The sequence below is a fragment of the Gekko japonicus genome, unplaced genomic scaffold, assembly GCF_001447785.1.
Source record: "Gekko japonicus isolate JY-2015 unplaced genomic scaffold, Gekko_japonicus_V1.1 scaffold20, whole genome shotgun sequence".
Taxonomy (NCBI): Eukaryota; Metazoa; Chordata; class Lepidosauria; order Squamata; family Gekkonidae; genus Gekko; species Gekko japonicus.
In genome coordinates this window covers 2,492,704-2,518,946 of record NW_015169172.1, presented here as the reverse complement: position 1 = coordinate 2,518,946, position 26,243 = coordinate 2,492,704, and the positions used below count along the sequence as shown (strand labels likewise).

General features: G+C 42.5%; 1 protein-coding gene across 4 annotated transcripts in view; it reads left to right on the top strand.

Moving 5' to 3' along the window:
* PDE4B (phosphodiesterase 4B) overlaps nt 1-26,243 on the top strand; it is a 405,335-nt gene that overhangs the window by 336,709 nt on the left and 42,383 nt on the right. For 3 of the 4 annotated variants that reach the window (XM_015415810.1, XM_015415809.1, XM_015415811.1), the window contains one exon: nt 21,816-21,928. In XM_015415810.1, the coding sequence (XP_015271296.1) occupies nt 21,816-21,928 (113 nt within the window). Of the gene's footprint in view, nt 1-3,944; nt 4,105-21,815; nt 21,929-26,243 lie in introns of those variants that run through there. The other variant, XM_015415812.1, reaches the window with a different exon arrangement.

Genomic DNA, 26,243 nt, shown 5'->3' with positions numbered 1-26,243 from the left:
TCCTGATTTCCTCAACTGTCATTAGCCCTCTGCAGTCTGCTGTAACTGGGTTTTTTTAAACCTTAGAACACTGTGCTCTGCAGCTGTCCAATCAGAGAGTCGGGTTGCAAAGAGACAGGAGTCTGGAAGCCAGATAGGAAGCAATGGGGGATCACATTTTACCTGTTTTGACCCCCTTAGGGGTCAAATTTCTAAAAATCTCTTCTTAGTGAGCATCTAAGTCATGGTAGGAGTGCTCTCCCTGAATTTCATGTTTCTAGGTCCAGGGCCTGGGTGTTGATTTTACAGTGAGGGGACTTTCTTTATATATATAGATGGGGTCATTTCCTAGTAAAAGAGGTGCAGGAGCTCATTTGCATAACTCATTTGCATATGCCACACCCCCTGACAAAGGGCAGGCACCTGGAGAAGATAGGGTGGGGAACCCAGGCATGTTTCGAATGCCTTTCTCTCCCTTCCCCATCTGGGGAAAGGAAAGAAAGGCATTTAAATCCCCCTTCCCTTGAAGTTCTCCACAAAAGTGGAGAGGCTCAGGGGAAAGGGGGGGCATGTCTGCCCTCCTCCCCTCCCCTTCTCCAGCCAGCCCGCCATGGCGGGTTAGCTGGAGAAGGGGAGGGAAGGGCAGGGAGGCAGACATGCCTGCGTTCCCTGCCTGATTTTCTCCAAGTGCCCTGCAGCTGCGGGGCACCTAGAGAAGATTGGGCAGGGAACCCAGGCATTTAAATCCCATCTTCCCCCGAGTTTCTCTGCAAAAGCGGAAAGGCTTAAGGGAAAGGGGGGCATGTCTGCCCGCCTCCCCTTCCCTTTGCCACTCTGCAGTGCTCCGGCAGGAAATGACCCCTGTATATAGAGATGTATGTGCGCTTACTTTTTATGGCTGATTCTCATGGTATTTGTACCCATCTGGATTAGTGTCATTACTCTAGACAGGGACTTTTTTTGTAAGGGTGTATGTTTTCATATGGTACTGTATAAATAATACAGAAAATAAAATCAGTGATGCCTGTTGGTACAACTTTTCAACCAGTAAGGCTGGTTTTGCAAAAAAAAAGTGAGAGAGGAAGATAGTTGTAAATAAACTATTATAGACATTTTACTTAAGCTTTTACTTATCTTCAAGATTGTCCTGTGACTGATTAGCTTACAGGATTAAAGCTATTGCTTCAGCCTAATGGGAGCTAGCATAATTTTAAAAGTATGAAATCATTTTATTAAAACAATCTGTTGTTGCAGAAGGTTCCCGGACAGAATAGCCCTTAAGAGTCTGAGGGCAAAAGATAAATGCAGCATTTATAATGAATTACATGCCCAGCAGTACAATAGCTGGCTGTTACGCTTTGCAGCATTAGGCTGTGGCTGTGCTCAGAAAATCACATAGCACTTCCCAGGGCTCATAGGATTAAAGTATTGTAAAAATTCCACTGTAAGAAGATAGTGTGAAATAGTATTTTTCCTTACTTGCTGCTTTCACTGCTCTGCCCTGTCAACCTTCACGTTTGCCTGAGCTCCTAGGCTGCCTTCACCTGAACAATCAATTGTATGCGTGTTTATTTTTGAGGTGGGCATGTGTTCGTGCCTAACTGATCAAAAAGAAAAATACATGCTTTATTTTAATCTGTGCTGATTCTGAATGTGTGTGAATCAGCTGCCATGATTCCAAATCTCCCGTGAAGCACTGAGGATGTTCTAACACTGCTCAGGCTGTGCACATGGATGATAGTAAGCAGAGCTATTTTGGGGCAGGAACGCACAGGAACAGAGTTCCAGCTGGCTCCTGAGTTGGCCACACCCAGCAGGAACTCATTAGCATAATAGGCCACACTCAACAGCAGATACTCATTAGGATTGGCTACAGTAGGTGTGTGTGGCCTAACATGCAAAGGAGTCCCTGCTACAAAAAAAAGGCCCTGGGTTTTGACAACAAACAAGGTAAACAGAATAAGAAGCAAAAGTCAGGTGTGGCTGGATGACCACACTTCTGGCAACGCGGGGCTGTGGCCTAATATGCTAATGAGTTTTGGCCATTGGGTGTGGCCTATTATGCTAATGAGTTCCTGCTGGGCTTTTTCTACAAAAAAAGCCCTGATAGTAAGCATAGCAGTTCATTGACTCAACAAATTTCTGCACAGTGTGGTATAGTGGTTAGATTAGAACTGGAGAGTCTTGAGTTCAAATTCCCACCCAGCTTTAAAATTCACTGGATAATCTTGGGCCAGTCATTTTCTATCACCATAAACTACCTTACAGGGTTATTGCGAGAATAAAGTAGATGGAGCAGGGGAGAACTATAAACTGCTTTCAGCTCATTGGAGAAAGAGCAGAATAAAAATATAATAGGTACACCAGCACTTTTAGTTCATACAGATGTATTACCGTTTACAGAGCTTCAGATGCAAAGTATGTTATAGTTTCATTGTGGTTTTCCCTTGCAATAATCCTATTAGGTAGGCATACAGAAGTGCAATTGAGGTTGATAAGTAGTGGTTTTCTCGAGTCCACAGAATAAATCTGTGTAGAATTGAACATAATCTCCAATTCTTAAATAGTTCTCTCTTGCCACTGGACCATACTGAAGAAGCCTAATTTGTGGGCATCTTAAATCAATATAGGGAAATAGTAGACAGTCCTCTCTTTCAAATGCAGAGGTATTGAGGAAATGGAATAGTGTGACTTTAAGGATCAACAGTAATGCTCTTTCGCTGAAAACCTAAAATTGCTCAGTAGAGCAACTCCAACTCTAAAGATACGTAAGGTGTGTTCTTTTGCCATGGCTTCTCTTGTTTCCTGCTCAAATACCTGAAAGAATAGCGAGTATATGAAAATGTCTGCTACCTCCATTTGCGTTAGAATGAAGCAAGGGTGATCTTTAAAATACAAAGTCTGTTGAAAAACCAAATAATCTTGGAATTGCCCGAAATCAAACAGGTTTGTTGCTTGTGTCAGGTGAATCTTGTAATTCTTTCTCAGAAAAAAAATTAATTGACTGGTGTTCAAATGATCTTGCTCACAACATTCATATAATTTCCTGTAGTTCGTTCCCACAGAGAATCCACTTCTCAGTTTCCTATTGCTTAGAAACACACACCCCCTTGAAAGTTGGAATCATGCTTCTTAGTAAGTATTTCAGTTATGCTATTGACGTCAATGCAGTCATTAAATAGATTGCTGGCCCTCCCAACACTAAGCTTATGCCAAAGGCCTAGAGGCAGACACGTTTTAAAAGAAGAACATCAGGTTTTCTTTTAGCACTTGGAGAAAATCAGGAGATAGTTTCCTCCTTTCAGAATCTCTGTGATTCACTACACTCTCCCCGTTCCTTTTAAAACTTCAGTTAGCTTTTTTGGCATGATAATCAAGGCGTTCTCACTGATTTGTTGCTATTCTGCTACTAGATATATAAACAACCTTAAAAGAGTGACCAAGGCATAGTTTCTTGTGATCAGCTCTGGCTGAAAAGTGACACTAATTTTACATCTCATAGCTAGACTTACTTACATATATCATGTAACATTAGTCAGCCAAACCTTTTTAGCCTTTAACTCCAGACGTTCTTCAGGGATTGATTTCATGGCGTCTATTAAAAAATAGCTTCCATTTCTCCTCAGCAGGCCTCCTGTGGGCTCTGAAGATGTGTAAGCCAATCAGGGTTCCATAGCAACCAATATAAACTGTTCCCAGTCAGCTACACCTGTGGACTCTCATGTTAGGCATTCCACACGTGCTACCCCCTTCATGCATTCTGTCATTCCATCCGATCCAACTGCCATCTATGGCAGCTGAGCAAGTAGCAATGATGTCAGTGGGACTCCCCAAGCGTAGTCAAGGAACCCTTCTGAGGTTCCAGCATGTGGGGGAGGAGAGGCTAGCGCTCTTCCAAGACTAAGTGACTGACGGATTCATTCATTAGGTTAACTGGGGTATAATACGTACATCCTACAGCTGTCCCATCTTCTTTAGGTGCACAGAGCAGGATATGCAGCTCTCAGAATGGATCTGACAGACAAGGGTTTTCTCTAAAAGGGCTTTTTAAATTGCACAATTTTGAGGATATATGGCTCCCCTAAGCATGTGGAGGAAGATCTTATCCTTTGATGGAACTATCAGGTATGTTTGAGACAAAAAGACAAGCTTGATTTCAGGTGCCTCGTAGATACTAAGCTTTTGCTGTGTTTGTAATCTGCCCTTTCTTATCACTTCCTGCTTTCTCCCTGTGTTAGAAGGAGTTTTCCGCTCCGGTTCTGAAAGCCCTGTTGAGCCTAATAAGTAGGGGGTTCCAGGCATCACTTCCTACTTGGTGTATTTTAAACCCCTCAAGCTGAATTGTGAGCTTTGCACACCATTTTCTCCAGGCCAAATGCAGATGATCTCAAATGTGGAGGGGGAGAGCAGCTAAGAATTTAGAGGTGACAATACAAGGCAATGAAATGTATTTTATCTTGTGCTTTATTGAGAGAAGTGATGTTACAGGGACAGTTTTTTTAAAAAGCTGAAGTTACACAACTTCAGTGGTGATTTAAAGTCTTCTATTTTCCTTCACAATTTCATGCCTAACAGGAAAGGTCAGTCAATCGTGTGCCAAAGGTCCTTCACAATTTCATGCCGAACAGGAATCGTCGGTTAACCCTATGCCAAAAGTCCTTGAACAGTTCCATCCCCATACCTTGTCATACGGACCTCAAGGATCCTGTTATGACTGCTGGGAATTGGGAAGGATTGAATCCAAAGGTGTAACAAGGAAGGAGTTCTTGTAGACTGTGTGTGATGTAAGGAAAGCTGGACCAGTTCATAGAACAAACTTTCTGTGGTGTGAAAGGAAATTCAAAATATATTTATCTTTTGGAGCTGAGCACGTTTGAAGCATGAAAGCTGCTGCTGAGGACCCCGTCAAGCATAAAGAAATCATTACTCCTTGGTTCTTCCATTAACCCTCTTTGGTTGGGGTCCCTGGGCCATGTGACCAGCTTTCCCAGCTCCTACTAATGTTAGTGCTAGTCAGAAATTTGGGGTGTAGGAATAGAAGCCACTGCATGAGTCAAAGAATTGCATTAAAACTTTATTTTATTTATTTATTTAATTATTTTTAGATTTGGCTCAGGGCAGCTCCCAATGGCTCAGGGCAGCTAACATGCGGCAGAGCCGAATTGAATAGATAAAATACAATAAAATAAGCAACATTTAAAACTTTACTTCTGGTGCTTACAAAAAATAAAGATGTGAGGGGCTAGAAGGGCTGTGTCCTCCTGTGAATTCCTTTTCCTGGCTTTACTACTTGACATGAGATTTTATTTTATTTTAAATGCCTTTCCATCGCAAAGGGACTGTCTTGAGAGGTCACATTTTAACTATAAGATAAATACAGTTATACTAAAACCAAATGTAAAATGTGCAAACAGTAACAATGAAGACTGCAGCAGCAAAGTCAACAAGATAATAACATTAAGAACAACCAGATAAAAGCCACCTATGTCCCTTAGCCCAATACGGTATCTTACTTGCACATGGAAACCTGGACTGAAGATTAGCAATTTGGATGGACCTGTGTGTTTCAAAGGACAAAATGCACCTTAATTTTGGGGTGTCTGGTTTTTTAAAAAATGGAGAGATGCCTGGTCCACAGCAGAAAATACCATGTTTCAGAGGGGAAAAAAATATTTCCCCCCAAAGATCAGTTTCTGTATAGAAAAACATAATGTGTGAGACAGCCCTCAGCATTGACATCCCCATTAATTAACTAATCTTTGCTTAAATTATCACCATGCTAATAAAACTATCACTGTCCACACTTTTAGAAATATTCTCTTTTCCTAATTTGTGCTGGAAGCAATTGTGATGTTGTTGCCAGTAATGCTCAACCACAAAAAGAGTCAGAACTCAAAACTTCTATAATAACCCTTTCTGTGCCTTATTCAAGCAGAAGTAAGTTTTAATATTTACTTCATCCATTTACTTCATGGAGGTATTGAAACTTTCCAATATTTCAAAACTGGTTTAAGGGAAACTCACAGAAAAATTCTGGTATACATGTGCACATTTGGATCACAGCCAAAGAGATTGTATTGGTAGATGTTGTGCTAAAAATACTGTTACAGATCCCCACTTCTCCCAGAGATGGGGAGATCCAAGGGCAGTGTTTACCTGTTCAGTTCCATTTGGAGAAGAAAGCACTAGAGATCTGTGGCATTTTTGTTATTTACTTTATTCACAAATGCACAGGCAAAGCACAGGTAGAGGCAAAGGGGTTCTCCTTAGGGCAGCAAATCTACCCCACATCAGAACCCCAGAGATAGAGATCCCGAACCCCTCACAATACTTCTGAAAACTCGCAACAGTATCCCTTTGCTTATCTCTTGGTCTGCCAGGCTCAGGGTACTTGGACAGAGTCATTGCCTTACACTTCAGGCCCATTGAAGAGATACTTACAATAATTAAGAAACACTGTTGTTCTGTTTGATATAAGCTCTGACTCCTCACTGGCACTCTGACATAGGTCAAGCCCATATAGGGTTGCCAGGTCCTCCCTGGAAACTGGCAGGGGATGGGGTAGGGTTGCCAGATCTAAGTTGGGAAACTCCTGGAGATTTGGGGATGGAGCCTGGGGAGGATAAGGATCTCAGTGAGGTACAAGGCCATAGAATCCACCCTTCAAAGCATCCATTTTTTATGGGGGAACTGATCTCTGTAGTCTGGAGATGAGCTGTAATTCTGGGGGATCTCTAGGTCCCCCCCTGGAGGCTGGCATCCCTAAGCCCATAGAACAGACTCCAGACTCAAACATTAAACAACACATAAACAGCAGCCTAAATTGGGGGAGATTAACAAATGTACCTACTTTTTAAAAGGAATGTACTAATAAACAGTATAAGACTCAAAGGGTGCGTTCAGACGCAGCCTTTACAACGGATTCTGTGCCGGTTGAAATCGATGTACCTACCGGCGTTCAGACGGGGAACATCTGTCTTCCCACTCTATCCGTTATAAAGAGCTGTACACCGTTGCACTCTGCCACTAGGTCCCTAGTGGTGGTAAACTCAGTGCAACGGTGGCTTCCGATGCAAACCGGCGTCTGATCACTCTCCACCGGTGCCTAGCCACTTCCGTCGGAAGCCTGAGGCTTCCGGCTTTCCCCCGCCATTTTAAAAAAGACTCCTAGCGGTATGCACTTGGGCGAAGCTTCGCCCTAAGCGTTTGTTTGTTTTTTTAAAAAAAAGCCCTTACTGCAGCATTTCGGAGGCGTCGGGGACCTCCGGGAGGCTACTGTGCTCTTTAAACTTTAAAGGTAAGTCCTTACCTTTAAAGTTTAAATCTACTGGGGGGGTGAGCATGCGCACAAATCGCCATTCTCTGAATGGCTGCCTATGCGCATGCTCAAACTGCTTTTAAAAAAAACAACAAACGCCGACGCCCGCAGCGTGTGAGCGGGCGTCCAACGGAGGGATACGGAAGAAGTAGGGTGAGTCTGATCGCGTTTCTGCCGGCATTAACTGCACCGGTTCCAATCGGTGCAGTTTCTGCCGGCAGAAAGCTCCCGTCTGAACGCACCCAAAGTGTCAGAGTGAGGAAGAGCTGGATAAATTTTTGAGCATATTTCAGAGTATTTCTTCCTGTTTTATCATTAATATAATATTAAATTATTTTAAGTATGAGCACTATTGTGCATTTCTTCCATTCTTTTTCAGAGTAGTCTTCAGGTAGTTGTTTGTTTAAAACAATTTTTAAAGCTACACCATACTGTTAGACTTGTATGACTGTACATAGCAAATTGATACCTATAGTTGCATGACAGCAGAATATACATAAAACCCTTAGGTGCTGTTTCATGTATAAAACAAGTAAAGAAATATTAGGCAACTGAAAATGTTAAAGCCTTTGGAACAAGCAATTGGAAACAGCAATATTTGGACTAACAGTTTAGAGAGTCCCAATTTGAAATGCTGAACTGGTTCAACAGGGATCCAGAATCCTACACACATACCTTTCTATGTATGATTTTCCCCTTTGAGGGGAGCAATGATTCACACATATAAGTCTATTTGTGGAAAGCTCTGGCTCAGGTCAAATATTGTACGGTTGTTTGGAGCATGTTGTATCCATCATCCACCATGCAAAGTCAATAGCTTGGCTGGGCGAGTTCATTGTCAAGCCTTGAGTTATGCGACTCTCTGAATTGCAGTCAAAGTCAACAATAAAGAAACTAAACAAACACATTTGTATGTCACTGAATCACCAGTGTCATGCCCTAAGTTACCTCTCTCCTACAGGAAGAGCAAAATGCAGATATCCTTTGCACTCCAGTCACATGTCAGAAGTCTATTGGATGATTTTTTAAAAAAATTCCCACCATATTCTCCTGCTGAGGAAATGACCGTAGGTTAAATCTGAATATTGTAGCATTGAAAAAGTGGGGTTTTAAAAAAATGTTTTAATTTTCTTCCCTCACATTTTCCTGTCTGGTTTACTTAGGCCCCTGCCACACGGCAGGGGAAAAGCCCTTTAAAGCGCGGCTTTTAAAAGCCGCGCCAACGTTGATCCGGCTCGGCGGGATCCCACGGATCCCCCGGCCGAGCCGCCTTTTCTCCCCGGCGCGATCAAACGCCGGAGAGAAAAGACGGCTCTAACCGGGAGCCGGCCGATCTGCGCCTCATCCGTTTGAACCACCGAGGTAGGTGGTTCAGTTTGAGGCGGTTCTTCCCGGGTTTGGGCCAGTTTGGAGGCGGAAGCAGAACGCTTCCCAGATGTTGTGGTGTGATCGCGCTGCTTTGATCCGCCTCCAAACTGTCCCGTTCCCGGGCCAAATCGCCTCGTGTGAACGGGGCCTTAGTGACAGTTTTATAAACTCATTTTGAGTTCATGAGAAAAACACAGTCCATAAACCACAGATTTATCAGTCAAGGACACTGGAGTTATTTAATGGAATAAGATCTTTTTCATTTTAATTTTTTAGCTGCTGGCTATGGTTTATTGCGGTGATTTTACTATTATAGAATTACAGTATGTTGTTGTATAACAGAATTGAATAAAGCTAGAAATAATGCATTATTATATTATATACCCCCCAAAAATGGTGCTGATAATGTAAGACATGTATCTATCATATGAACTCATAAGCTCTTTTTGCCACATTAAATAATTGCTTTGGTTTTTGTTCTGATATTAAATTGCACTGCTTTTTTATACATGTCTCCAGCAAGTGGATCATGAAAGAGCTGCAGATAACTCAGAACAAGTTTTAACAAAGCTCTTACAGATGAGCAAATATGGGGAGTTTTGATAGTAATACCGTACATAAAATCTAGCCTGCATGTTTAATGATGGCAATTCAAGTTGGACTGCTGAATGAAATACTGCTTATAATACTTTGAGAATACAAACACATTTCTATCTGACCAGAGGGAACATTGTGCAAAAGTAGTATGAAGCTGATGTTGGTTGTCTCACTGGAAAAAAGGCTAGCATCCTCATCTCAAATGGTGATTTCACATTCAGCAGAACCTAGAACTGGGCAATGCTGCTTCCAGGGCCAGACCAAGGCTAGCTCACAGTAACTCAGCTTAGAGGGAACACTGATCATAAGAACAGCATTTTCAGTATAATTTCTTAGCAAACACAATTAAAAATGCACCGGTTGGAAGCCTGCAAGGAATCACAGGAACAATAAATGATCCACATTTTCCCCTCCAAGATGATTCTATAAACTCTTTGATGCTTCAGCATCACAATTCCCTCCCTTTTTCACTGACACTCCATTGCTCTGAACATTTCCTGCCTCTTAGGTGCCAGTGAGGATCTTCAGTCTCAACAGTCTGTTGGGAGGGGACTGTGTATTTTCTTTTTCTGATTTAAACTTCTGTATACCTGGGGAGTTCTCTGAGTACACAGAATGCTCTGTCTTGTTTTGGGGCAGCCCCAATTTAGTGAAAGGCATTTGTCCATCTATTGAAGAAACTTATTTTGTCTTTTAGTTACATATATGTCTGGGATGTTTAAAAAAAAATCTGCTTTTCAACCTCACTTTTCTATCTCACAGATATCTGTATTTTGAAACCTTTTGACTCAAATGCTAAGTAAGAAGGGACTGAAAAGAGAGGCAGCATTTCATGTTTGCCACAAAGCCACCGTGGCCACAATCTAATTCTCCTTCTGGCAATATGTTCTGCAGGCTCTGAGGCCAAGTACTGTATACAATATGCCATGGCTTCTACAAATTGTAAAGAATAGTGACAGCACTTGGCTAGTGCTAATGGAAGTAGCACAATGCAGGGAACTTTTGGTCAAATGTCACTTAGCAATGATATCATGGGGGAATTGGGAAACTGGCTTTGCCAGCATACTAGAAATACCACCATTAATGAATATGAAGCAGCAGCAAAGTAGTGGAGAGAGATTTATGTTGGGCTGCTGAATGGAAAGGAAAGATGGCACAACTCTATCTCCAAGAGCTAATGTGGACATTCATCATATTATCATTTTATTTAATAGGCTGAGTTCTTCATTGCCCTATTCTTGCATGCATTGCTGAATAAGTGAGCAAATGACTAATAGGGAAACCTCTGTGTCAATACTAACATTATAGAAGCAGCTTCAAATTTATTGTAAATCCTCATTAGCTTAGAGGGAGAATCCTGAGAGTTACCAAGTGCATATTTTGAGATAATATTTCCAAATCAAGTAAATAGCTTTAGACAGGGGTCGTTTTGTAGAAAAAGAGCTAGGGGAACTCATTAGCATAACTCATTAGCATATGCCACACCCCCTGACATCACCGGATGTGTGTCATAAGGCCACACCCCCTGACATCACCGGAAGTGTGTCATAAGGCCACACACCCCGCCCCCAATGGGGCCCGGCGGTGGACCTGCAAGGCCGGCGGGAGTGCAAGGAAGCCCCGCGAAGGCCCTCCCTGGCCCCAGGCAGGCAGGGGTGGGGAGAGGCAGGGAGGAAGCAACTTACCCTCCCTCTTCTCCTGCCTCCTCCTGGCTGAATGAAGGCCGGAAGCGGGGCGGCCGGAAGCAGGGGGTGGGGCTTCGTCATGTGCCCCACCCCCGTACCTCACCCGGGGGAACTGCGATCCCCCGCGTTCCCCCCCAAAATGACCTCTGACTTTAGAAGGTGTTTCACTAGAAAAAATGGAAGATGATAACAATGTAATTAAATTGGATCTATTCTTTTTATTACAAGACTTGTATTACTTATTCCACTGTTAGCCGAATGATCAGAAAAGACATCACAAAGCTATTCAAATAGCTGATCCGAAGATCTCAGAGTGGTGCTGGCAGACTCCTGTTGGTTTTATAGGACTTTAGAAGATGTTAGTATGATGAAGCAGGAGTCTCTAAAACCAAGCTATGATCAGTGAGGCTACACTTGTCATGTTGGATCTTCCATGTGGCAATGATTCTCTGTAGTTTCCCTGTTGCCACTGGGACTGCCAATTCAGCCCAGCAGCAATGGGCTTCCAGGTGGTGGATTTCCCTGCACTTTCCCTGCTTCATTCATTCATTTGACATTTCCCCTCCCCCACATACACACATGTACACCACCAGGAGCCTTTTTCTTTTTTAAAAAAACTGCAATTGCTGGATTGCTATAGTGTTGTAACATCATATCAATCTATTTTGTTAGGTTCCCTGAATTCTCAGCTTTCATTTTAAAGCAAGTATTTAGCCCCTGCATTGCAGAAATACAATGACAACTGCTCCTGTGTTGTATGTGTATATGTATATATGTGTGTATTTGTAAGCACACTTAAGAAGGGACCCATCTCTGTGATTTCTAACTATAGTGCATCCGGTTACTGTTGTGTCCCCCCCCCCCCCGATAACTGTCATAGCTAGGACAGTAAACTGCATATGGGATTTACACTGGAGACTAGATAGTCACAGTATCTTTGTATTTGAAGTCAGTGGTGGTCAGATACAGAAGAACTCTCCATAGCCATTGAAATCCCATTCACAATAATTTAACACAGCAAACTACCCAAATCTTATTTTTTGCACAACCCTATTGACTAATGCTGTTATACATCTTTTCCTTCTGATTTCTCCTTAACTTATTGGGAGGACCAGAATTGCCTTGAGCAAAAGTTTGAGAAGACATGTTTTGCTTATGTTTATGGCATCTTTTTATGACTTGTTCTGGCCATGGGTGTTACCATATCATCCTTGAGTAAGAATGATCTCCTGACTGATATCAGTCAGGGAACTGATACTCTCTGTAAATTGACATAAACATGAGGCATACGGAAATCTCTGCATGGGGTTCCCTAATAACTTTGTTGCATTCACAGGTTGCCATACCTCATTTTATTTTTGCATCTGTTCTACATTCTTATTAATTCCACAGCATGCTTCTAATTTTTATTTATTATGGAAAAATAATTCTGGCCTAAGTGCTTTCAGCTTTAAAGCTATGCATAGAAAATATAGGTTACTCATAAAAGAACTCTCACTAACCCATTGTTTATGTGGACCCAATCTCATGTACCTTTAGTGTTATGGGAGCTATAGTGAATCTCACATTTTCATGGTATGCATATGACTACTGGAACCATGTGTTGTGAGGCAGGGGTCCCATCAGTTTCCCCCACTGATTAGGTGCCCTCCCTCCTATTCAGGTGGGTGTTGTAGCGGGAAGGGCTCGTATAATGGGCTGCATCTATAGAAGTCTGATTTGACAGTTATTGTTGCTCAGAATCTTGCTATAAGTCACAGGCCATTAGAGGTATGTGTGAAATCAGAACAACAAACATTGACATGTCTATTCAAAATCAATCCACTGAGTATTTTATTTTACAAAATATTATTTTATCAATGAGATCCATACTTAAGATAAAAGAAGCAATTGTCTACTAAATAGCATTCCACAAAAGGCCTAAGCTTGGACTTACTCCTAAATAAATGTATTTTGGGTTTCAGGTTATGAAGCTTAGGGTTGTTGTTGTTGTTGTTTTTTGTTTTACGTAAATGAATCACTGTGAGTTATTTATTCAGCACTTTTTAATATAAATGCATGTGCATAAATTTCACAGTCTCAGCAACACCCGTGTTAACTGTGAGAGGCCAAGAATAAATACTGGCTATCCTACATAGAAAGCAGATTTATCATGTTTTGGCATGTCAAAATAAAATGTGGTTCTGCTACCTGGGAAAGTTAAATGAAGGGTGTTTCTTGCGTATATGTTTAGTTTGAGATTAATGAATGATCAGACAAGCCCTGCCCAAATGTCTGTGCCGTCAACTGCTGTGGGTCATCCTTTCTCTTTCTCAATCACATTTTTAATCTCCAACGTGACTTTCATGCACGTGGTTGGTATTCTATAAAATCATGGCCTGACAATAAATAAATATTATGTCAGTTTGATCAGGACTTTTTATCTTTAATGTATAGACAGCTTTTTGTACAAGTATTCCAGAGTAATCATGTCATGATTAAACAGCTGAGGCAGAAAATAATGAGGAATATTAACATATACGTGTTCTGTATAGTATTTTATAATATCTCTTGTGCCGCTGCTCAGGAGTCTTGAACTGAATCACACCATTTTTTTTATACCACTGCAGAATGATTTCTGCTGTGACCTCATGGCAGCATTTGTACAGACTATGAAACCTGTGCCAAACCTGTGGGTCCCAGGCCAACACAGTCAGATTGTTATTGGACACTGTTTACAAAGCATGAATTAATTTTAGCCTGTGTGTAGAAGTGGCTTCCTATAAGTCCCAACTCAAGCTGCTTTGGGATATTGATACAGGTGATTCCTCCCATTCACATACAAAAAGAACAGAAATGGGACAGGGTATGGGTTTTTTTAAAAAAAAAAAAGAAAAAAAGAAAATGGATTATGCAGGTCAGAGAAGAATTTTTTTTCCAGCCAGAAGAGTAGCTGTATTACTGAATTGCAGGAAAATAAACAGGAGTCCAGGGACACCTTAAAGAACAACAAGATTTTATTCTAGCATCAGTGTTTATGGACTACAGTCCACTTCATCACATGTAATGACATTTGCATGAAAGCTGATGTTGAAATAAAGCCTGTTAGTCTTTAAGGTGCTGTTAGCCTTGAATCAAAGAAGGGCAATGCCAAGGAATGTTCAAACTATCGTACAATTGCACTCATATCACACGCTAGCAAGGTCATGCTCAAGATCCTACAAGCTAGGCTTCAACAGTACGTGGATAGAGAACTACCAGAAGTACAAGCTGGGTTTCGAAGAGGTAGAGGAACTAGAGATCAAATTGCCAACATTCGCTGGATTATGGAGAAAGCAAGAGAGTACCAGAAAAATATCTACTTCTGCGTCATTGACTATGCTAAAGCTTTTGATTGTGTGGATCACAACAAACTATGGCAGGTCCTTAAAGAGATGGGAGTACCAGACCACCTCACATGTCTCTTGAGAAACCTGTATAAGGGCCAAGAAGTGACAGTTAGAACCGGATATGGAACAACTGATTGGTTCAGCATAGGAAAAGGAGTACGACAAGGATGTATATTGTCACCTTGCTTATTTAATATATATGCAGAGTACATCATGCGAAATGCTGGCCTTGATGAATCACAAGCAGGAATTAAGATTGCTGGGGAAAAGATCAACAACCTCAGATATGCAGACGATACCACTCTAATGGCAGAAAGTGAAGAGGACCTTAAGAGCCTCTTGCTCAGTGTAAAAGAGGAGAGCACAAAAGTGGGCTTGAAGCTCAACATCAAAAACACTAAGATCATGGCATCCGGTCCCATCACTCCTTGGCAAATAGAAGGGGAAGTCGTGGAAGTAGTGACAGACTTCACGTTCCTGGGATCCCAGATCACCGCAGACTGTGACTGCAGCCATGAAATTAAAAGACGCCTGCTCCTTGGGAGGAAAGCGATGGCGAACCTAAACAGCATGATAAAAAGTAGAGACATCACCCTGCCAACAAAAGTCCGCATGGTCAGACTCTTGAGAGTTCCTTGGACTGCAAGGAGATCAAATCAGTCAATCCTCAAAGAAATCAACCCTGACTGTTCCCTGGAAGGCCAGATAATGAAACTGAAGCTCAAATACTTTGGCCACCAAATGAGAAGGGAGCACTCACTGGAGAAGACCCTGATGCTGGGAAAGATTGAAGGTCAAAGAAGACGGGGACGGCAAAGGATGAGATGGTTGGACAGTGTCAGCGACGCAACAAACATGAAATTGAGCCAACTTCAGAGGACGGCGGAAGACAGGAGGGCCTGGCGGGAGCTGGTCCATGGGGTCGTGAAGAGTCAGCATCAACTGTGCGACTGAACAACAAAGCCTTCTTTCTCCTGGCTAGGCTCCAAAACGGACAATCAAGCCAAATGGAAGAAAATAAATGTTCAAAGTACAGGAAATGGAGCATAGCAAACCAAGGCAGGGAAGGGCAAAGGGTTTAGACGTTCTTACCTACAACTTTTGTTTTTGTAAAAAAATAAATAATAACTTGTATGCACCTTGGTCATATGGCTTGTATGGAGGGAGGCTCCCAGAAAAGGAGTAGAAAGCTCACTCATGCCAATTGACACCAACTTGCATCTGCTCTGCAAGTGAGAATTCTAATTGCCTATGAATCTGGAAGGGGATGAGAGGGCAGTCCCTGAGGATTTCCTTCCAATGGCGGGGATGGGTAATGCTCAGAAATATTTCCCCATTGATACTAATGGAAAAATTGCTCTTTCATACATTTAAGACATCTGCTGATGCTGTAGTCAGCAAGTGGTAGACGCACACAAAGGCTGAGTTCAGACTGGCAGTTTGCCCGGATATAGGCACCAGCCAGAAGAAGAGGAAGAAGAAGAGATTGGATTTATACCCCGCCCTTCACTTGGAGTCTCAGAGCAGCTTACAAACTCCTTTCCCTTCCCCTCCCCACAACAGACACCCTGTGAGGTGGGTGGGGCTGAGAGAACTCTGACAGAAACTGCTCTTTTTCAAGGACAGCTGTGCCAGACCCAAGGTCACATCAGCAGGTGCAAGTGGAGGAGTGGGGAATCAAACCCAGTTCTCCCAGATTAGAGTCCGCACACTTAACCACTACACCAAACTGGTTTCACAAATGGATTAAAGGGGCCGTTCACACAGGCACATCTGTCAGGCGTTCTCCAGCCGTACTCAACCCGTCTTGTGACGCTTCCCTCCCGAGTTTAAAAGATACCAGGTGAAAGATACCCTGGAAAGCACGATTACCCCGCGTCCATCCCGCACCAACAAAGTGTGAATGCCAAAAGCCACATTTTTTCTTGTGTCCTTATGTTCTGGGTCTTTTTTTGCCACGACTCCCTCCTGCCTCAAACTGCCAGTTTGAACTCAGCCAAAGAATCTCAGTTCCAGATAATCAGCCCTATTCCTTTCTAGAACTGAATAGAAAAGTAATTTTGACACATTTTGCAGATCAAGGAGAGAAAAGAGATGAAGACTGCAACTACATCTTTCCAGCATTGGAATAATAACACAGTGTTTTGGTTAAGACATCTGATAAGTTTTTGGCCTTAACTAATAGTGACCATCCCAGATAACATGAATCCTAATCACAGGTTCCCATGCTGTTCACATTCTTTCCTTTTCCCCTGTGTTGTCTCCTTCATTAACATATAGCCTGCTAACTCTCTCTCTCTCTCTCTCTGTTTCTCTCTGTGTGTAAAGTTCCACATACATTGGTCTTAGGCAATGTTAAATGTGCTGAAGGGTAACCTTTGTTGTTCTGCCTTAGACACTACAGTGTCTTGGACCAGCCCTGTTTAACGTGCACAGAATGAGACTGTATAAGCAACTTTCCCCACTGAAACAAAAGTGTTTGATTATGGTCTCTTACCCTTTTTTAATAGTAGTGGGATAACTTTGCCAATGAACGATGCTCTCGTCTAGGAAAATATTTGTTATAGATTATTCAAAGTCAAATATCAATGAGATAACTTATATAGTGCTTTTTAAATGTATTTGATCTTTTAATGCATGAATTGTGTGAATGAGGCATTTGCATATATATGTGCCATCTAATCACAGCCAACCTATGGTGACCCTAGTAAGGAACTTTCAAGGCATGTGAGAAGCAGTATGGTTTGCCACGTCCTTCCTCTGAAGAGCCTATCTGGGTTGTCTCTCATCCAAGTACTATGCCTGTTTACCTTCCGAGATCCAAAGAGATCAGACTATACCATGCCCCCTTCACTCTGATTGAGGCATTTACTATTTAGCAAAAGACACCCAAATCCCACCTCTTTTTCTAGGACTATTTTTAAATAAAGCAGAGCATGCAGATGAGAGGGTAACTAAACCCCTTCCTGCCTTACCTCCCTGAATTCAGTTGATTTCAGCTTTTTTCATCCAGTCCACTGCCTTCCAGTATTGGAGCTAAGGTGGGGAAAAATGTTTCAAAACTGGAATAAGTCATGGGAGGGGCCACAGTTGAGCTACCCTTGCCCATGCTTTCTCATGTTCTTTACAAGTAAGCAGGAGATTCCTGTTCCCCCACCCCACCCCAACCAGGACTAATACCAGTTGAGGCTGGGGACTAGGGAATGTCTTGAGTGTTTTTATAAAAAAAGACACAAAGTGATCAGAATTCCCCACCCCCCATCTCTTATGCAGACAGATCTGAGATTCTGCCTTATCATAGACTTCTTACATTCATCTAGTTTGGCTGTGTCTTCCTTGGTGAGAGAGAAACATTTACCTGCCTTCCAGAGATGAGAAGCTTTCTGGAACTGCCTTTCTCCATTGTCAGGCAAGGATGGAGTGGAGTGGAGCCTAGTCTCTATCTCTGTCTCCTGCTCCAGGACTTATCTTTCAAAGAGTAAAAGCAAAACATTTGCTTTTTCCCCTGCAGGCATGCTGCTTATCACAGTCTCTTTTTATTTCCCCCCCCCCCTTTAGTCTGCACAAGGTGACTCAAGCTGTTTTGTTGCCTCAGTCAGGTGGACTGTCTGATTGTCTGTCTTGGATCCATACAGTGCCCTTAGCATTGCTAGCAGGACCTGGACAAATGGCAAAAGTCCAGGAGACAATGATGGTTGTAGGTTATACCCACTGCTTCCTCCCCCCCCACTAGCAGACAGAAGAAAGACACGCCACATTAGTGCTGCCCAGGCAATGGCAGCATGGCTCTGTGAGGAGACAGATATAGGCTCCACCAATTACCACCAATGCCACTTATGGCCAAGAGAAACACAAGCTCCAAAAGGACTGGCAGTGCCACTGAGAGTTAACTTTCTTCCAGCTGCTGGTAGCATAGTTCTATGAGGCCATGGTAGACATAGGCTATGCCCACTGCCTCTTCCCTTACCACCAATAGCTCGGAGGAAGATAAGCCCCAGCAATTCTATTAGTGTTTTTAGAGCTTGTCTTGGATCTGGTCGGTAGCAGCATGGATCTGGGAGGCAACAATGGCTATAGGGTATGTCTATCTCATCCTCCCATGACATTTGTTGCCAGGGAAGGAAAATGAGTCCCTGAGTCTGCAGTGCCTGCCTTCAGAAAGTACAAACAAAATATTTGTCCCTGGGCAGTAACAGAACAAAAAACAAACAGGCCCCATTTTTGTTCATATCTTATAGAACCAAGCTCTCAGAACAATGATTAGCAGAAAGCATTGTGTAGAGAAATGCATATGGGTACAGTCTTCCTTAATGGAAACATCTGCTTACTCTTCTGGTTGGAAAATGCCCCTATCAGATTATTTGCTGAATTATTGGCTCCTGTTGCAGATCCTCTCACTGCACCTGTGCCATGCTGCAGTGAAAATAAACAGCAAAGCACTACAGTGGCCATTTCTGTGTTGTGTTTAGCAGTTGTATTCAGCATATTTCAAAGGAGAAGTGATTTGATTTTAGTTAATTTCTGAATGCACAACCCTAAATATTTTTCTTCAGCTAAATTCTTTCCATAACTCATACAAGATTAAGTGACTCCTTCATAGCTATTTTCACTAGTGTTGAAATATATGAACAACAAGATGCCTTTCAGTGTGTGAGGTTCATTATTTCAGTGATGCTTAATCATAAGTCTGTTTTATGCATATAGGATTTCAGATAGGGCCTTCAGGCTTGAGTTGTTGTTCAGTCGCACAGTTGAGTCCGACTCAGGCTTGAATAGTAACACTTTAAAATTCAAATACTAATGAGCCAAATGATATAACTTTATTGGATTATTGTATTGTGAGCAACTTAATGAAAAGTGCCTGATTGATACCTTTGTGGCAGACCTCCTAATCACATTCCATATGCTTCCTCAACATATATTGTTCAGCAGACAGATGCTATCAAGCTAATGTCATCATCTCAGTTAATCTGTCAGTCTTTAGGTTTGCTTTGGCATCCTAATAATTGAGCAGTGTGAAGACAGATATTGTTAAAGTGAAGCTAAAACTGTGTAAATATAGTCACTATGAATAAGTTTTTAAAAGTGTAAGCCCCTCTGCTGATAATGAAATGCCACCAATTTCAGCAAAAGTGAGATTAGCTGATTAAGTACAAATCATATTTTGTACTGGAATAGATGGCTGTTTAGTCTACCTGCTTTCCTTATATAGACGTTTTTGCTTCAAGCACATAGCTATTCAATTCCCTGCTAAATTTTCTCAGGCCCTGGTCACACGGGCCGGATATTGCCAGGGGAAGGCATGGCTGTTTGCCCCGCGGCGAAATAACGCGCGACTGCACGATCAGGCGTCCCCTCGCGGTCCCATCGAGGTCCTGTGGTTAAGGGGGAGGTGCCGATCACACGATGCACCAAACGGGGTTGTGTGGGTTTTTTTTAACCTGAAGTATGTGCATGCCCCGTTGGGTGCCTGTGCGCATCCCTGCAGACTTCGGGGGGGGGGGAAACCTTTTCACAATGGGGCATGGGTGGGCGCCATATGCCACCAGAAATGCGATCAGACGCCCGCCCTTGCCCCGCGGTTTTCAGAAACTACTACCTCCGAGGTACTAGTTTTTTACCGCGTGTCTTCGGTGGGAAGCCTCGGGTGAGCCACGGGAGCTCTACGCTTCCCAGATGTGGTGGTGAGATCGTGCCCGGAAAATCCGCCTATCTTCCATTCATCTAGCATGGCTAATGCTCCGTGTGACCGGGGCCTCAGAGGTTTAAGTACTGATGTCCCATGTCCCCTTTTACAAATGTTGTTAAAATGTGTATAAGTGGGATGAAAATCAGCATGTTACCTTTACAACAGGTTCTTAGGCTTATATTCAAAAGTTGGAGTGTATTGTCTAAACAGTGGTTGACAGTGTCCAGATGGGACTTGGAGATCTCTTGAAATCACAACTGATGTCCAGAGATCAGTCCCATTGGGGAAATGTGTTGCTGTGGAGGGTGGACCTTATGGCATTATAGCCCACTCAGTCCCTCCCCTCCCTAAACCCCACCTTCCCCAGGCTCCACCCCCAAATATCCAGGAATTTCCCAACCCAAAGTTGGCAACCCTATGTATAAGGCTTGACCCAGGTATTAGTATAAATAAGAAAACATAGTGATTGAAATGCTGTGCAGAAGGGAATAGGAGATGTAGGCTGGGGGGGAGGGCACGGTTGGATGTGTATCCTTACTTCTGAATGGCTGTTTAACAAGAATTTAGAAAATAGAAGAACTTGGCAAGCACACTGTTTTTTCATGTATACAGTGCTCACAGTGTCTGTAACACTCTAGGGCTCTTTACTATTATGACTGCCCCCCTTTTTAGCCTTATCATTCAAGATCCCACAGTCCTTGTGCTAGGGAACATGTGTATGCTGATGGGTGTCTTTTTAAGACAGTTTCAGTGACCTTGTCCAAGATGCTAGTTGCTTGTGAGCCTTTGTGGATTCCTTCAGGTCTCCTTAGAAAATCTGTTGGGAGGTTTATGCTTCTCAAATCCAAATGTGTAAAGGGAGGGAAATAACAGCAAAAAAAGAAAAGGGGGAAATAGCATTTTACTCCTCCTAAAAATCCAGTTCACAGTTTCCCTATACCGTATCCTTGGCATGAACTAAAAAGAATTTTTAATTTGGTTAAAGGAAGCAGGATTTTCGTTTTGCCAATTAAAAAAAAAATCTTCCATGGTTTCTGTTCATTTCCCTGTCAGAGACATCTCATAAAACACCCGACTGAATAAATATTTTTTCAGAAAACAAGTCCGTGCACTATGGAAAGACTTCCTTTTAGCTGGAGATGAATAAACTTTCAAAAGTTTAGAAAGCCATCAGTATTTCCCATAGCTTGCAAACTTCCTTCCAATTATTTCTTTCTTTTCATTTGAAACTTTTTCTTAAAGGGGGGAAACGACATATGATTTGATTGCTTAATCTCTTGTGCTGACATTTTACAAGTCTTCTTACAATGTCATCACTTTACACAAGAAGTGCAGCAGAGGTGATTAATACTGAAGAGGAGAGAGGGGGGGAGAGGGGGAGAGAGAGAGAGAGAGAGAGAGAGAGAGAGAGAGAGAGAGAGAGAGAGAGAGAGACCCCTTGCTTAGGAAGAACTGCTTTTCTTCATCTGTTCTGTGAGTTCATATCTGCGTGCAGATGAGAAGCCTGTCAGAGTATGTCCCTCCTCCTACACTCCTTTCTAGAGGAAGTTTGTTGATATATTACTGACACATCTCTTCTTCAAAGCCAGTAAGAACGAAAGAAAAAAAACAACATCAAACCTCAACAGCCATTCAAAGGCAGGACGTGCATTGATTTGTTCTGCTGAGAGTAGAACGGGAGCCTGCAGAACGCATGATGAAAGAGCACTGTAGCACCTATAGCAGCATTGGTCCGAGCTGTGTCACTGACTCCAGCATGGAAAGTCTGCAGTCGCTCAAGACTAACTACATGTCTATATGTGTGTTTGCAGAGGAGTCTTATCAAAAATTAGCAATGGAAACATTGGAGGAATTGGACTGGTGTTTAGACCAACTTGAAACCATTCAGACCTACCGATCCGTTAGTGAGATGGCATCTAATAAGGTAAGGCATTCTTTGCTCGTACATCCAACAGTAAAGTTTGGGGGGGGGGGAAGCAGGCAGTGTGCAGCAGTTTTAAAACTTGTATGGCTGCAGGAGGTTCTGCTTTCTAAAAATAAAGGTAAAAGTTTTGTCCTCTTCTTCTCCACCCCCAGCTCTCTTTTGGAGACGTGGGGTTTCAGTGGTGCAGGCTCATATCAGACTGCTGCTGCAGTGCAAATTAATGTCAAACTTTGTAGGTCCTCAAAGAGGACTTGGTTGCACTAAGAAATCAAGTTTTGCTTTGGGCATTATTGCCGATCAGGCATTAAGTACACTTTAAAATTATAAAGGACAGTTTTCTACTGACCAGTGATCTATACGTTCGGGAAGCATGTTATTGTAAATATTGATACACTGAAATCTATTCCAGGATAAATATGGTTAATTAGATATGTAGGAGCCCTGGTTAGTATTTGGGATGGGAGACCACCAAGGAAACCCAGGGTTGCTTCACAGAGGCAGGAAATGACAAACCATTTCTGAACATCTCTTGCCTTGAAAACCCACTTCCACCACCACCGGAAATGTAGGGATAATGTCAAGGGGCAATGAAATCAGTTAAATACAGCTAACCTGATAACCTGCAGGGATGTATAACTTTCAAAAATGTTCTGTAAATGCAATTGCTCGTCATGCTCATGATTACAAGCTGTAATCTTAATTTATAATACATTGTATATGGTATGAATGTTAGTTTTTGTACGTACTTCATGGGTATGTTTTTTTCATGCAAGAGATGTATTTATAATGCCAACAAACCATGTGAAAAGCTATTCCATTGGTGGGCATATTTTTAAAAGAATGCTGGAAGTTGAATATAAGTGAAAATTATTAATCCAAAGGTGTGTTTTAGGGGAAGGGGTGGAAGATAGAGTGAAAGACTTGAATAGCTCTATTGGCCCATGATAGCAAGTGCTTTAATTGGAAACAAGTGATTCCTAATAAAACCTGTTTACACTTTATCTGCCTAATATATAGGGTTGCCAAGTGATTCTTCGCCGGGAGCGGGGGGCTCCCAGCCAGCGTCAGGTGTGTGTGCGCATGCACACGCGCGTCACCTGGAAGTGACACAGGTACGCTGGGCACGTTGGGGGCGGGGCCACAGCCATACAAGGGAAAACCATAGAGTTTTCCTTTGTACGGCCGTGGCCCCGCCCCCAGCATGCCCAGCGTGCCTACGTCACTTCCAGGTGATGTGCACGCCGGGGTGGAGTTCCCCCCGGGGCCTGATTCCGCGGTGGCGGAAATCAGGCCTCCGAAGCAGGGGTCTACTCGTCCCCCGCCCCCACTTGGCAGCCCTACTAATGTAGGAATAAATTGTACATTTCCTCTAAATAAATCCCATCGCTCCTGAAACTCCTGAAAAATGAACCTTCCATTCTGTACCTAACAATCTCTGCTTCAGATTATAGTCACATTAAAGACACTCCTTAATTGGCCAGCAGCCTGAATATTGAATTGATTGACAAAAGGCACACCCTCTTCCCTGGGGCTGCAGGCACTACCTCTGCTGTGATCCTAGGCTTGCCCAATGGAACATATGGCTCACGTCTGTCTCAGGAATTAAATGAGTTCTCCTGCAGCCATAACGGAGAGCCTTCCTGCTCTGCCCCCTGGCTAAGAGAGCTACTACTTCAGTGATCCCAAAATGTGTTATTTTCTCCAGGTGCAATTATTAACACCTGTAAATGTGGTCTTACCCGACAAAGCAACCTGTGAACCCTAAAACATTCTTTGGCCTTCATATCCAAAGGTATCAGGATTCATGTGTTCTTTTCGATCTTTCTTATATCTGGTATAAATTTGCAGCTCAATTCCGTACAATGTTGCACTATCTTTCCTTTGTTGCATTTAAAATAGTTACTTCTGAAGAGTTAACTCATGTGTCAAAAAACAGAAATGCTTCGTAAGTGGGCCAGAGGACAGAATTTACAAATCCACCTTAGCCTTGGGCAGATCATTTTCTTGAACCTTGTTTCCCATTGTTAAATAAGGGACTGATACCCAATTTCACAATGTTGTCATAAGGAATGTTAAGATAGAACAAAGTTTTGTGTACTTGGCAGCACTATATAAACAGTCAGCAAGCAAACTCAAGAATGGTAACACAACTGAATATTGCACAGTTCCAGTGTCACCTAGACTCCTGTCTCTCTGTTAGCACACAGCAATTTTTTAAAATGGCAACAATAAAGGTTTAATAGGATTAATATGTGATGTTATTGGTGTTGGTTAGCAAAAAACAAAGTTTCCAGAAAACCAAGATTTCCTGCAAGTGGCTATAATGTTCAATATGCTGAAAACTTATCTCCCATTTCACCTTTTCCATTTTGATCACAATTCACATTGCATTTGCTGTCACATTAGGTAAGAGAAATGTAAGGAATTGCAGATATATGTATCTGGCTGTCTTTGCATTATTGGAGGTGACTCAGGTGAGATACACAGCTTGACAAACACTTATGGTTGAAAGTAAATCGTGGCAGGAGAGTGTTCAGAAAGCTCTTACAGATGTTTTGTTAATTAATTTATTGTCAGATTTTCTGCATCTGTGAAGTGTCTGAATAATCTGCCTTCCTTCCGTCAAAGGCTTCTGCACAGAGACTTTCTAACAGCAAAACAGTCTAATGTTTGGAAAACAGGATGCTTCAAGCCCCTGTTAGTAAAGAAGAACGGAAAGAGAAACAGTTGAGAAAGGAAGAAAGCAAATAGACCCTGCATGATCCCAACTGCATGAGCTGTATAAACAGTGACCCATCTTCCTGACCTCTGCTATTGCTAAATCCCTGGCCCTGTGCCACTGAAGCCAAACTACGTCATTTGAGAATGATAGTGGGCATGGCACAGCTGTTGTAAGAGTGACTCGAATTTCCTGTCTCCTTCCTGACAGACGTAGTTTTGAAAGTACAGCATTGCAACAAGAGTAGACAAAGAAGGGAGGACTCCCTGCCCGTGTCTTTGTCAGAACTCTTACAAAAAGCAGTTTCTGGGTAATCTGATGGTAGACAAGAGAACCTGAATGAAATTATTCATGTAAATCAGATACACACATTTTTCAAATGAAACAATCAGGAATATGTGGAGTTTGATGTGCGGTAAGCCTTGTTTCATTTGTTGCATTAGACCCCACTAGGGTTCCCAAGTCTGAGCAGCGGTAGAGCGGGGGACTCCAGTGTTGCTCCCAGAGACAACCACATCACCTGGAAGTGACGCGACCACACTGGGCACGCTGGGGGCAGGGCCACGACCATTCGAGGGAAAAACATAGTTTTCCCTTGGATGACTGTGGCCCCACCCCCAGCGTGCCCAGCGAGGTTGCGTCACTTCTGGGTGACGTGCATGTCGCGTGCTTTGGGGGTGGGGTTCCCCTGGGGCCCGATCCACTGGCAGCGGGGAATGGGCCTCTGGGGTGGGGGGACTTGGCAAGCCTAGACCCCACAGTTATGGGACAACCGCTCTGTACATAGTCCCCCAAAACATGTGATTGCTGTTTCTTCTGGAAGAGACAACATGTATATTTCAGCTTTGGTAAATATGGACAAATACGACCAAATCAGAAAATAAGTATAAAGACAACAGTCGTGAGAGTCTGACCCACAAATCAAGCAGTCACCAAGACTTGCAAAGAAAAAGCTTCCTATGTATTATAAAAATCATTAATAAATCATAAGAAAATCTTTGTGCATAGGTACATAATCAACGTCGTCTCCGATCATATAACGTTTCAAAATTAGATCTTCCCCAGGAGATATTCTGTAGTGTACAAAAATACAATTTTTAGAGTATATACTATGTAAACAATAGAAAACAGTATAAAATCCTGGTACAGTCTTAATTACAGAGTAGTACAAAAGCCCTCTGTATTCATGAAATGCTTGACAACAAGTCATAAGGAATCTGTAATATAATAATGTTCCTCTTGTTATGAAAAAATATAAAGTATTTTAAGTTACAGAGTATTTTAAAAATTAAGCCAACCTAGTAGTAACTTACACTACATTCAGATAGGACGCTGGTCTCAATAAATGTTCAGGCTCAAATATGCTGCTAAGCTTCTAAATGGATCTCGGGCACCTCCCTCTAGTGATTCCTAGCAAAGCGTAATTAAAGGGACCTTGCAAATTGCTAACAGGTGATAAGAGGCAGTACACTTAAAGAAACATCACATAGTAGTTTACAAAACATCACATAGTAGGCCCTGTTCACACGTGGAAGTAGCTGCAAGAGAGCCACGGGTGGTGAGCGAATTATTCAGGTGTGATCACACCACCACATC